Genomic DNA, 11,603 nt, shown 5'->3' with positions numbered 1-11,603 from the left:
ACACTCTCCTGTACTTAAAGATTACCGAACTGTTCATGAAAAGAAAAGGAAAGCTAGCAAATTTCAGGTGAATGGAAAGAGTTAAGAGAGTGCATTAACTGCTACCATATAAGTTATTAATAATAGCATTCTGAATTCAAAATGGCCGTGGTAAAAACATGACAACTACAATCAATCCTCATTTCTATTTCTGCGGTTTCTTCCAAAGCACCCCTATCTTTCTCAGTACATTCCCATTTTTCTTTCTCAGTAAATCATCATCTGAATCTACCGAATATAGCGGACCGATCTTACCGGTAATGCCGTTGCAGTTGCTGTCCATAGATCCCGTTCTGCCTACCGATACCCCGTTGCTTCCAGCCGAAATCATGGCTGCAGCTGCCTCCGCCGCCTTCCTCCATTGCTCCGACTGCACTTTCAGCGTTCTTAGTTCCATCTCCATTTCTGCATTGGCTGCTTGTGCTGCTTCGAGTTCGGCCACTCCTATGGATCTCCTGCTCGTGCTTCGATCAGCTTCTTCTGCGAGGATTCCGAGTTTAGCTTGGGCGCCTCTATCTATTGTTGTCGATGACAATGTAGCTAGTTCGGTTGTCGTTTCGTCCTTTACATTCGTCTTGATTGTGTCCCTTTTACTGATTTCAGATATCAGCATTTCATTCTCCTCTGATATGCTTTGGAATTCTGTCTCTTTGTCTAAGAGATTAGTCTTTAAATCTGCAATGCAGTTCTTCAAATCCTCTAGCTCTTTCTCTAGTTCGTACACTCTGTGGCTCGATACGCTCTTCTCGAGCTTACAACTCAGCTCCAAATTCTCTTCCGTGATGCTCCTTAATTCAGTTTCCCTCTCGAGTAACTTCGCCTTGAATTCGTCTATTTCAACTCTTGATTTCTCTAACTCGTTCTTGAGTTCAATCTCTCTTAAGTTTGTATCAGACTTCACATGTTTAGCTTCTGTGACAGATCTTGGTTCAAGCGTACGTTGACGTTGTTCCCCCTCGTACTCTGCCTCGACAGCCTCTCGAGCGGATTTCAACTGCTCAACCTCTGACTGCAGAGAGCAAATTTCTGCTTCAAGCTGTTCTGACTCCCTTGTCTCATCTTCTGGTATTTCCAAGTCTTTTCTGCTAGCATTTGCAAGGGCGGGTTCGAGTTTACAAACAAGCGTTTCGAGTGAGTTTACGTATTCCCGAGACTCGTCCAACTCCGAAGTAACTGAATTCCAATCTTGAAAGGCTTTCGTAGAATCGGATCCAAGCAACTCCGCCATTTCTTTAGCGGTTTCCACTTGAGCCATGGTTTCACTTATAAGTGCTTGGACCTGAGTTTCAGATACTTCACAATCTTGGAGTTGGTTTTTCATGCTTGCCATAAGGGAGAGAGTTTCTGACAGTAAGTTCTTCAATTTACTGTGCTTCTCATTTACAGATCCCACATGGTTCATCTGAAAAGTTTTGGATTCATCAACTACCTGAAGTTTGATCTTAAGATGCTGCATTATGTTTAACATGGCTGAGGCGACCGAGTCGACAGGTTCCGACTTCTCGGTGACCTCAGATGTAGAGTGCAGAGATTGATCATCTTCTTGTGCTCGCTTGGAAGAAGATGGCCGATGCTCCTTCGCATTTGACGGTGCGCTGGACACCTCGGCATCTACTCGGACTCGGTCCTTCCGTGACTTGCACGAATGTAGTTGCTCCTTTGCCTTTTTAAGATCCTTCTGAAGGATAGAAATCTGAGCTTCCAACTCGGATATTCTGGTTTGGCACTTCTTCTGAACAAGAGAGAAAACAGATCAGACATTACATTACTGCAACTTTTTAACAAGTCATAAAACTCGATCGACAAAACTAATTATTTGCTACCGCCCACGCCCACCGCTAGCAAATATTGTCCCTCTTTGGACTTTCCCTTTCAGACTTCCGTAAAAAGTTTTTAAAACGCTACTACTAAGGAGAGGTTTCCACACCCTTATAAAGAATGCTTTGTTCTTCTCTCCAACCGATGTGGGATCTCACAATCCACCCCCCTTCACGGCTCAACATCCTCACTGGCACACTGCCCGACATCTGGACTAATACCATTTGTAACAGCCCAAACCCACTACTAGCAGATATTGTCTTCTTTGGGCTTTCCCTCAAGGTTTTTAAAACGCATCTGCTAGGGAGAGACTTCCACACCCTTATAAAGAATGCTATCCCTTCAGGACCCAACATCCTCCTTGGCACCGCTCAGTGTCCACCCCCCTTCGGGGCTCACTGTCCTCACTGGCACACTGCCCGGTGTCTAGCCGAATACCATTTGTAACAGCCCAAACCCACCACTAGCAGATATTGTCCTCTTTTGGCTTTCCCTTTCGAGATTCCTCTCAAGGTTTCTAAAACACGTATGTTAGGGAGAGGTTTCCACACCCTTATAAAGAATGCTTCGTTCCCCTCGCCAACAAATGTGAGATCTCGCAATAATAACCAAGTTGATAGTATTGACCTTTATTTATTCACAAAAGAGTACATAATTCAATGAAGATCATATTATTTGAGCTGTTATTGGAACAGAGTTAGATTCAAACAGAACAGTTTAGGAAGCTTTTGTTTGGGTGGTTAAATAATGGTCGGATTACGTCAATCCAATCAAATTTATCCGAACATGCACAGGAACAACATCAAGGAGAGACATCAATGAAAACATAAAGAATCATCATTTGCACAACAAGAGATTGATATTTAACTCAACCAAACCATTTAACATTCATTAAATCGGGTACCTCTGACAGTGGAGTCCTGGGTGACCTGCCAACGATTTTAGTGCTTCTCTCTTTGGATATCTTTCCTGTTTGATTGGAAGAAGATGAGGAGTCACACTTCACTGCTGTGGGCTTAACTTGACGAGCAGCCTTCAAAGAGACCTTTTTGGGTGCCTCCAATGAACTTCTGGAATCAAAATATATCAAACAGGCTCAGGTAGGAGTAAAAGTTTTAGCACTGCTTTTTCCTATCACATGCTGTTAAGACAACCATTTTTTTTTGTAGCAGGCAGCTAGATGAGACTATAAAAACCCGATATTAGGCCGATACACTGTTACGGAATGGTGGTGGAAAATAGTGTGTTAGAAGATGTTAGTAATGAACATATATTGAGATCGTTAGAGAATTAAGATTCTTGAATGTTTGTCTCATTGTCTTCTTTGGACTTTCCCCTTCTGGTTTTAAAACGTATTTGCTATGGAGAGGTTTTCACACCCTTGTAAGGAATGTTTTGTTCCCCTCTCACCCCTTGGAGACCAGCGTCCTCGCCGATACACTGCCCAGTGTCTGGCTCTGATACCATTTGTAACAACTCAAGCCCACCGTTAACAGATATTGTACCATTTGGGTTTCTTTCCCTTTTGGGCTTCCTCTCAAAATTTTAAAACACATATGCTAGGAGGAGGTTTCCACACTGAATGTTTCGTTCCCTTCTCCAACCGACGTGGGATCTCACAATCCACCCCCCTTGGGGGCCGGCCAGCATCCTCGCTTACACACCGCCCGGTGTTTGGCTCTAATACCATTTGTAACCGCTCAATCCTACCACTAGCATATACTGTCCTCTTTGGGCTTTCCCTTCTAGACCTCCTCTCAAGGTTTTAAAACATGTTTACTAGGGAGAAGTTTCTACACTCTTATAAGAATGTTTCGTTCCCCGAATCGTCTTTAACTTCCTGCTGGATAGTGGAAGGGCTTCGGGGTAACTAGTGTTAGGTACAAGTACATCATTGAGCAGCATCTTCAAACAAACAAAAAGAACGAAATGCTAGAAATCATCAAAAGAAAGTTAATGAAACAAGTTCAAATAAACTAATGAAAAACAACTACCATTAACTCCAACCTCCTACAATTGGATCAAACGTACATTCAACTTCAAACAGTAACACCCATTTCCAGAAACAACCAAGAAACATGTAAGAACCCTTTTGAGAAGAACAAAAAAAAAAGAACAATCAGAAAGATGATTTGAACTTACCTGGGTTTTGAAGTCTGCATCACTTCCTTTCTGGAAAAAAAGATGTCAACACAATGGATTTGATTATAGATATCACAAGACAAGCAAGTCTGCAACAGATCGTGTTCATAGAGGAACCAAGAGGGTCAGAAAGATGGTGGAAATAAACTTTGATATCACAACCAAAAAAGAACAAAGAACTCTGAAGAACAGGCAAGATTGGAGAAAGTAAATAGTTCAGACAGGTTTCAAGCACACTTCTTTAATACTCAGGCCCTCTCTGTAATGGTGTTAAGGGCCTACAAGAGAGCGACAGATATGGAGGATGTAAAGTGCCAGAAATAGCCCTTCCCCCACCTGTAAATTCCTTGCCATAGAGGTGCATTTTGGTAAATTTCAAGTTAACTTCCCTCCCAGTTTGGCCGTGAAAGAAGGAGAGAGGGGCATGAATAATTAAATGTTTTTGAGGGTTTGAAATTTGAAAACGCCGCATGAAAAGAAGAGTTTTTTTTTTTAGGGTTTAGGTGGGAAAAAGAAAAGAATACAAAAACTGCCCAAAACTTCTTGTTTTTTTTGTCGATTCTTCACCAAATGCAGAACAATCAGGAAATATCTAAGCCCCAAGATTTTCACATAACGAAACAAAACCCTAAAATTTAGCTTGAAAATCAAGAGGAATATCGCGATAAACAGATCAGATGAAATCAAATTGCAGTAAATTCAAAAGAGTATCATCGAATAGATCCAACGAGTAGGAGAAAATGGCAAACCTGGAGGAAATGAGAATTCAAGCAGCCATTTGTGCGGTGGAAGAAGGCTTAGAAGAAGAAGTGGACGAGATTTTGATATACTTTATTAAAGCGTTGAAAAGACCAAAAGCCTGCAAGTTTCAAGCTCTCGAGGTGTCCATGGCAGAGCAGAGATACGGTTTATTAATATTTTATATGAACAGAGTGCACTCCATATGATCGATGAAACATTGCCAACAAATATGAAATCAAAGCAGCGTCGCATAGAAACGAGGGAGAAGATAGATCATGGAGCCATTTGAGCTACTCACGATTCAGTCAACTCGAATTCGTGTAGCCTAAACAAGGTGATTAAAGTGAAAATTGTGAGTTTTAAGAATATAATTAAAAAATAACGTAAGTAACAACCACTTAAATAGCATATAAATTTCACTATTTCTTACATAAAATTTAATTATAAATAGCTATGTACGGCAGATTTGGTGCGTCGATTGATTGAAATGGACCGCAGAGTTTCAAGAACAGCCTCTCGGCTCTGGAGGCTATTGGCTTTACCATATCATGGCTGCAAATTTGTTGGTTGATTATTGATTGGATCGGATTCCAGACGATAGCCAAAGAAGACTCCGGCGGCTTTCGAGGCAAGTTATTCTAACCTATGATTTTGAACTAGTAGAACACAATGTATCGCGATAATGGTCGGATCGTACAATGCTGAGAAATATCTTTGGCGCTTTAGTTTGGTTCGTCTTCTGTCTTAGGCTTGATATTTGAATATTCGTTTTTCTTACATCGATCTGTTTGCCGATCGTTCTTGAGGCCTACCTCAGGGCTGGTTCGCCTTCATCCATTACTGTAACTGAGACTGTACGAATAGATAGACTGTGATTGAATTTGCTTGTCTCTACTTGTGAGCCCTGACTGTTGAAGGTGTTTTGAGCAGCATTGGCATTTGTTACCATCCAAGTCCACCACTAGCGGATATTATTCGCTTTGGCCTGTGACGTATCGTCGTCAATCTCACGATTCTAAAATGTGTATGCTAGAGAGATGCCGATACGTAACGGGCTGACGGCGACGGTGAGCCCACCGCTAGTAGATATTTTGTCATCTTTGAGCTTTCTCTTCTAGATTTTCCCTTAAGATTTTAAAACGCATATGTTTGGTAGATGTTTCCACGCCCTTGTAAATTTAGAGGTCAAACACTGTCGATTTTGGTTCTACCTTTTCAGCAGGACCTAGATGATAACAAGTTTAAATGTGCTAGTGGAAATGGGCATGTTCACAGATGAGGTATTATCTCCAGCTTCTGCAGATGTAAGTGTGGATAGGTGAATATTCCACCATATGCTTAGGAGGTTTAGATAGAATGGTCACTGAGCGGTTTTGTGAGATTCTACATTGGTTGGAGAGGGAATAAAGCATTCCTTATAAGGGTGTGGAAACCTCTCCCTAGCATATGCGTTTTAAAACTGTAAAACTGACGGCCATACGTAATAGATCAAAGTGGACAATATCTGTTAGTGGTGGATTTGGGATGTTACAAATGGTACTAGAGCCAGACACCGGGCGGTGTGCCAGCGAGAACACTGGCCCCTAAGGGAGGTGGATTGTGAGATCCCACGTCAATTTGAGAGGGGAATGAAGCATTCCTTATAAGGGTGTGGAAACCTCTCCCTAGCATATGCGTTTTAAAACTGTAAAACTGACGGCCATACGTAATAGATCAAAGTGGACAATATCTGTTAGTGGTGGATTTGGGATGTTACAAATGGTACTAGAGCCAGACACCGGGCGGTGTGCCAGCGAGAACACTGGCCCCTAAGGGAGGTGGATTGTGAGATCCCACGTCAATTTGAGAGGGGAATGAAGCATTCCTTATAAGGGTGTGGAAACCTCTCCCTAGCATATGCGTTTTAAAACTGTGCAACTGACGGCGATACGTAATGGGTCAAAGCGGACAAATATCTATTAGTGGTGGGTTTGGGATGTTACAAATGGTATTAGAGCCAGACACCGGGCGGTGTGCCAGCGAGAACATTGGGCCCCCAAGGGAGGTGGATTGTGAGATCCCACGTCAAGTTGAGAGGGGAATGAAGCATTCCTTATAAGGGTGTGGAAACCTCTCCCTAGCATATGCGTTTTAAAACTGTGAAACTGACGGCGATACGTAATAGATCAAAGTGGATAATATCTGTTAGTGGTGGATTTGGGATGTTACAGATGGTACTAGAGCTAGACACCGGGCGGTGTGCCAGCAAGAACACTTGGCCTCCAAGGGAGGTGGATTGTGAGATCCCACATCAGTTTGAGAGGAGAATGAAGCATTCCTTATAAAGGTGTGGAAACCTCTTCCTAATAGACACGTTTTAAAATTGTGGCGATATGTAACGGACCAAAACGAACAATATTTGTTAGTTGTGAACTTGGGCGGTTACAATATCGAGTTGATTGTGGTCCATTGTAACTCTGATTGTACACTTCCAATTTGTACTATCCCTTCCTCTTGCCTTGATACAATACAATTGACTGGAATGCTATTAGGATAAAGTGGTCGTGCAGGTTTGTGATTTAGAGCTCGAGTGATCTCAAGAGGGGAGGGTCCAAGTTCCTCAAATTACTTGGTTTATCTTATAAGTTCATCTTTATATTTCAATATAGTTTGCCTCTAGTTTGGGTATTTTCTTACTTGAAGGCAAATCATCTGTCAAATAGGCTTCCCTTGTCATACCAGGAAAGTCTCTAAATGAGTTGGGCTTGTGATGAGATGCACCTCTTGGACCATTGTTCTTGATTCTAGAACTTTGTTCATCAGCTTTGATGATTTGGTAAAACCTGTTCTTTCCAACGTAACAGATTTGTAGAGCGTGGATTTCTCCTGCTCTACCGAAACGGAGGAATATAGTTATAACGGTCCAATTCCACTTCTAGCAGATATTGTTCTCTTTGGACTTTCCTCAAGGTTTTTAAAACACGTCTGCTAGGGAGCGGTTTCCACATCCTTATAAAGAATGCTTTGTTCTCCTCCCCAACTGATGTGGGATCTCACAATCCACCCTCCCCCGTCCTCGCTGGAACTCGTTCCCTACTCCAATCAATGTGGGATCCTCCAATCCACCTCCCTTTGGGGCCCAGCGTCCTTGTTGGCACACCGCCACGTGTCCACCTCCCTTCGAGGCTCAACCTCCTTGCTGACATGTCCCCTTGTTTATAGTTTTGATACCATTTGTAACGGCCCAAGCCCACATCGAGAAAATTGGAACGATACAGAGAAAATTAACATGACCCCTGCTCAAGGATGACACGCACAAATCGAGAAATGGTCAAAAATTTTAATTGTGAGATCCCACATCGGTTGGGGAGGAGAACGAAACATTCTTTATAAAGGTGTGGAAACCTCTCCCTAACATACGCGTTTTAAAAACCTTGAGAGAAAGCCCGAAAGGAAAGAGCCAAAGAGAATAATATCTGCTAGCGGTGGAATTGGGTCGTTACAATAGTCTTCGTGCTTTCCTCCCTTTCCTCAGGCGATTTATTCCTATTTCTCTGTTTATTATGATGCAACCTTCATTGAGAGGCATGTGATGATAAACATCTTACTTTGTGGATAAGAGAGAGTATTCTTAAGCCACATAGATATGGTTCTATTCAATATTCCTCTATTCTTTGCGATTTTTCAAAGATGTCTGACATTGAGAATATTAGGTACTTGGCTCTCATTCACCTAAGAGCTTAATTTCTTTTTTCTTCTATACTCAACCCTCAAATTAGCTTAAAGCCTAAAAGTTGTTTGATAGTGACAGATAATTTCTCCTTTAATAAGATATTGGACAACCAAGAACAATTTGCATTGAACAGTCCCCATATATGGATAAATAGTCACCCTCAGCCTGAACCTACCTCAGCTGAACAATTAAAACTAAAAGCTGACTGGCAAACCATGAAAACGTATTGTCCCTCCCCCCTCTCCCGGTTGATCTTCATACCTTGTCAATATATTACCGTGTACGTTGGACCCGTTTGATTGTCATGTTGTGACATCCCACATTGGTTAGGGAGGAGAGCGAAACACCATTTATAAGGGTGTGGAAACTTTTCCCTAGCTAACGCGTTTTAAAGTCTTGAGGGAAAACTCAAAAGGGAAAGCCCAAAGAGGACAATATCTGCTAGCGGTGTGCTTGAATGGTTACCGGAACACTCTAGAAACCATTGGGAAGCTGCATTCTTACAAAGTCCTTGTGCCTAAAACGTGTGAACAGCTTATGAAGTCTAATAATCAAGAACACTCTAGAAATTTGAAAACTTTACAGCCACTTCTAAATCTGATGAAATCAAAAGTTAAAACAAAACCATGGGAGCTGCAAAACACTGGATATTTCATACCTTTTTTTTTGTTTTGTTTTTTACCTTATCTTCTTGGGAGCTGTAGGTTTGAAATTTTGCAATGGTATCAATTCAATGTCCATCTGTATGGGTCTTCTACTGGTGTGCTGGCTGTGTTCATATGTTTTTCTTATTCATACGTTTGAAAATTTCAGCCAAGTGTCAAGAATTAGCACACTGGTCTTCGCCGCCCGCAAGTAGGCGGCTGCTTTTAGGATTAATTACCATGATTGAATCTTTATGTAGTAATTACAGTCCCTGCCATTAGCTTTTTTCAAGATGATCATGAACCTGAAGAGTATAATGTCAATATCTGTTCACTTTGTAACATTAATGTTTCATATTTATTAAGTTTGCAACCAACCACTTTTCCTTGTTGCTTGTGTTGAAGGGAATGTTCAACTTTGACTAGCTTTGATCTAAACATCTGTTGCCGTATAATTGAAGTACAGTTGGAGGGATGAGAATGCCGCCACTGTTATTCAACACTGGCAGGTGGCAGACATGATATTTACCCAACGGAGGAGTTTTTGGTGTGTTTATGTGAGATCCGACATCGGTTGGGGAGGAGAACAAAACATTTTTTGTAGGGCGTGAAAACCTATCCCCAGCAAACGCATTTTAAAAACCTTGAGGGAAAGCCCAAAAGGGAAGCCTAAATAGGACAATATCTGCTAACGGTGGGCTTGGACTATTACAAATGGTATCAGAGCCAGACACTGGGTGATGTGCCAGTGAGGAGGCTGAGCCCCGAAGGGGGAGGACACGAGGCGGCGTGCCAGTAAGGACGTTGGGCCCCGAAGGGGGGTGGATTGGGTAGATTGTGAGATCCCACATCAGTTGGGGAGGAGAACAAAGCATTCTTTATAGAGTGTGGAAACCCCTTGAGGGGAAGCCCTAAAGAGGACAATATTTGCTAGCGGTGAGCTTGAATTGTTACAAATGGTATCAGAGCTAGACACGGGGCGATGTGTCAGCGAGGAGGCTGAACCCCGAAGGGGGTGGATTGGGGGGTCCCACATCAATTGGAGAAGGAAAAGAGTGTCAGCAAGGACGCTTGTCCTCGAAGGGGGGTGGATTATGAGATCCCACATCGGTTGTGGAGGAGAATGAAACATTCTTTATAAGGAGTGGAAACCTCTCCCGAACAGACGCGTTTTAAAGACCTGTTATTGTTTAATGGATATCTTGATCTCACAAACCTTTTAAAAGCTTATAAGTTGCAAAGTATCTACGTGAGCATCACGTTCAGAACATTTTTGCTTTCCCACAGCCATATATGACATTTTCTTTTCTTTTCTTTACATTTATCCGATTCACACCATCGTATTCATCTTAAGATTCTTGGTTATAAGAATAAGTGATTGTCGTTTTCCAATGCAGTTGTCTGCCACTTTTGTATACCAAACGTATCGTTGGAGTAATCGTGTAGTTCCTGCGGAGTGCAAACGATGGGGCGATCCAGATCATACGAGCTTAAAAGAGAAAGGCTGCATAGGTCCACACGGAAAGAACTGTTTCTTGAAGTGGCATAGGCGAAGATGGAATGGGGAATATATCATAAGTCCAAAGAAGGTACACGGATTTTTCTCAGTAGTGGAAAATATTATCACATAAAGTTAGAATCCAATAGCAATATAACAGTTGGCAGAATCTGTATCTCTCTGTAATGTGAAAGGGTCATATGTATAAGTATGTTATTAAATGGTGTTTAGAAAGGTGGTGGTGGTGGTATTAGGAGTAGAAACATAGAGCATTGTTTCAGTGGTGGGAGCAGCCACCCACCACTGCATGTATTGACACTTTTTTAACTCATAAAGCTCAAGAAAAGGTCTGCTTCACAAAAGGTTTGGTAGTAATTAGTTAAGTGGGACTTTCTCGTTGAAAAAAATATTATCAAACTTGTAACAACTCGAGCCCACTGCTAGTAGATATTGTCTGTTTTGATCTGTTACGTAGCCTCACAGTTTTAAAATCCGTCTGTTAGGGAGAGGTTTCCATACCCTTGTAAGAAATGTTTCGTTTTGTGGGATCTCACAATCCACTTCCCTTGTGGGTCCAACATCCCTGTTGGGCACTATGCTCTGTCTGACTCTGATACCATTTGTAACAGTTCAGATATTGTCCGTTTTGGTCTATTATGTATTGTCGTACCATTTGTAATTGTCCAAATATTGTCCACTTTTGCCCGTTATGTATCATCGTACCATTTGTAACAGTCCAAATATTGTCTGCTTTGGCCCGTTATGTATCGTCGTTTGCTTTATAACAGCCTAAGACCACAGTTAGAAATGGATTAATGAGGTTATTAGTTATTATTATGAACCAATTATTATTGCAACAGGAGCGTGTTCTGTCATTTAATGTTAGATGTTCATATTCTCATATCTCGTTGTGTTGAAGATTATTGTAACAACTTGAGATCATTACTACCAGATATTTGTCGACTAGCCCGTTCGGTATCGCCCAAAAAGCATAATGGGAAAACAAAAA

General features: G+C 41.8%; 1 protein-coding gene, 1 long non-coding RNA gene and 1 other non-coding gene across 3 annotated transcripts; 2 read left to right on the top strand and 1 right to left on the bottom strand.

Annotated features, from left to right (window-relative positions):
• Nucleotides 1–68: 68 nt before the first annotated feature.
• LOC111776807 (interactor of constitutive active ROPs 3) lies at nucleotides 69–4,889 on the bottom strand. Its single transcript, XM_023656184.2, has 4 exons — nucleotides 4,749–4,889; nucleotides 4,000–4,088; nucleotides 2,762–2,927; nucleotides 69–1,771 (listed from the first exon to the last, which is right to left on the bottom strand). The coding sequence occupies exons 2-4, from the start codon at nucleotides 4,017–4,019 to the stop codon at nucleotides 185–187; spliced, it is 1,773 nt and encodes a 590-aa protein (XP_023511952.2). The 5' UTR covers nucleotides 4,020–4,088; nucleotides 4,749–4,889; the 3' UTR covers nucleotides 69–184.
• Nucleotides 4,890–4,951: 62 nt separating this feature from the next.
• LOC147789103 (uncharacterized) lies at nucleotides 4,952–10,969 on the top strand. The gene is made up of 3 exons (XR_015412106.1): nucleotides 4,952–5,074; nucleotides 5,205–5,368; nucleotides 10,494–10,969. It is a non-coding gene; the product is annotated as an uncharacterized LOC147789103 (long non-coding RNA).
• Nucleotides 7,956–8,061, top strand: LOC111777915 (U6 spliceosomal RNA). The gene has a single exon (XR_002812439.2). It is a non-coding gene; the product is annotated as a U6 spliceosomal RNA (small nuclear RNA).
• Nucleotides 10,970–11,603: the final 634 nt, after the last annotated feature.

Source organism: Cucurbita pepo, chromosome 16 (genome assembly GCF_057944985.1).
Source record: "Cucurbita pepo subsp. pepo isolate OVF chromosome 16, ASM5794498v1, whole genome shotgun sequence".
NCBI classification, from domain to species: Eukaryota; Viridiplantae; Streptophyta; class Magnoliopsida; order Cucurbitales; family Cucurbitaceae; genus Cucurbita; species Cucurbita pepo.
The sequence above is the reverse complement of the archived record's forward strand: the minus strand, read 5'-3'. Positions and strand labels throughout refer to the sequence as shown.

What these genes read in the sequence shown, in the direction of transcription:
- LOC111776807 (XM_023656184.2), bottom strand. Translation starts at nt 4,019, where the DNA reads ATGCAGACTTCAAAACCCAG. An exon ending in ATGCAGACTTCAAAACCCAG is followed by an intron (nt 2,928 to 3,999) that starts GTAAGTTCAAAT and finishes TTTTGATTCCAG; the next exon opens with AAGTTCATTGGAGGCACCCA. An exon ending in CCAGGACTCCACTGTCAGAG is followed by an intron (nt 1,772 to 2,761) that starts GTACCCGATTTA and finishes TCTCTTGTTCAG; the next exon opens with AAGAAGTGCCAAACCAGAAT.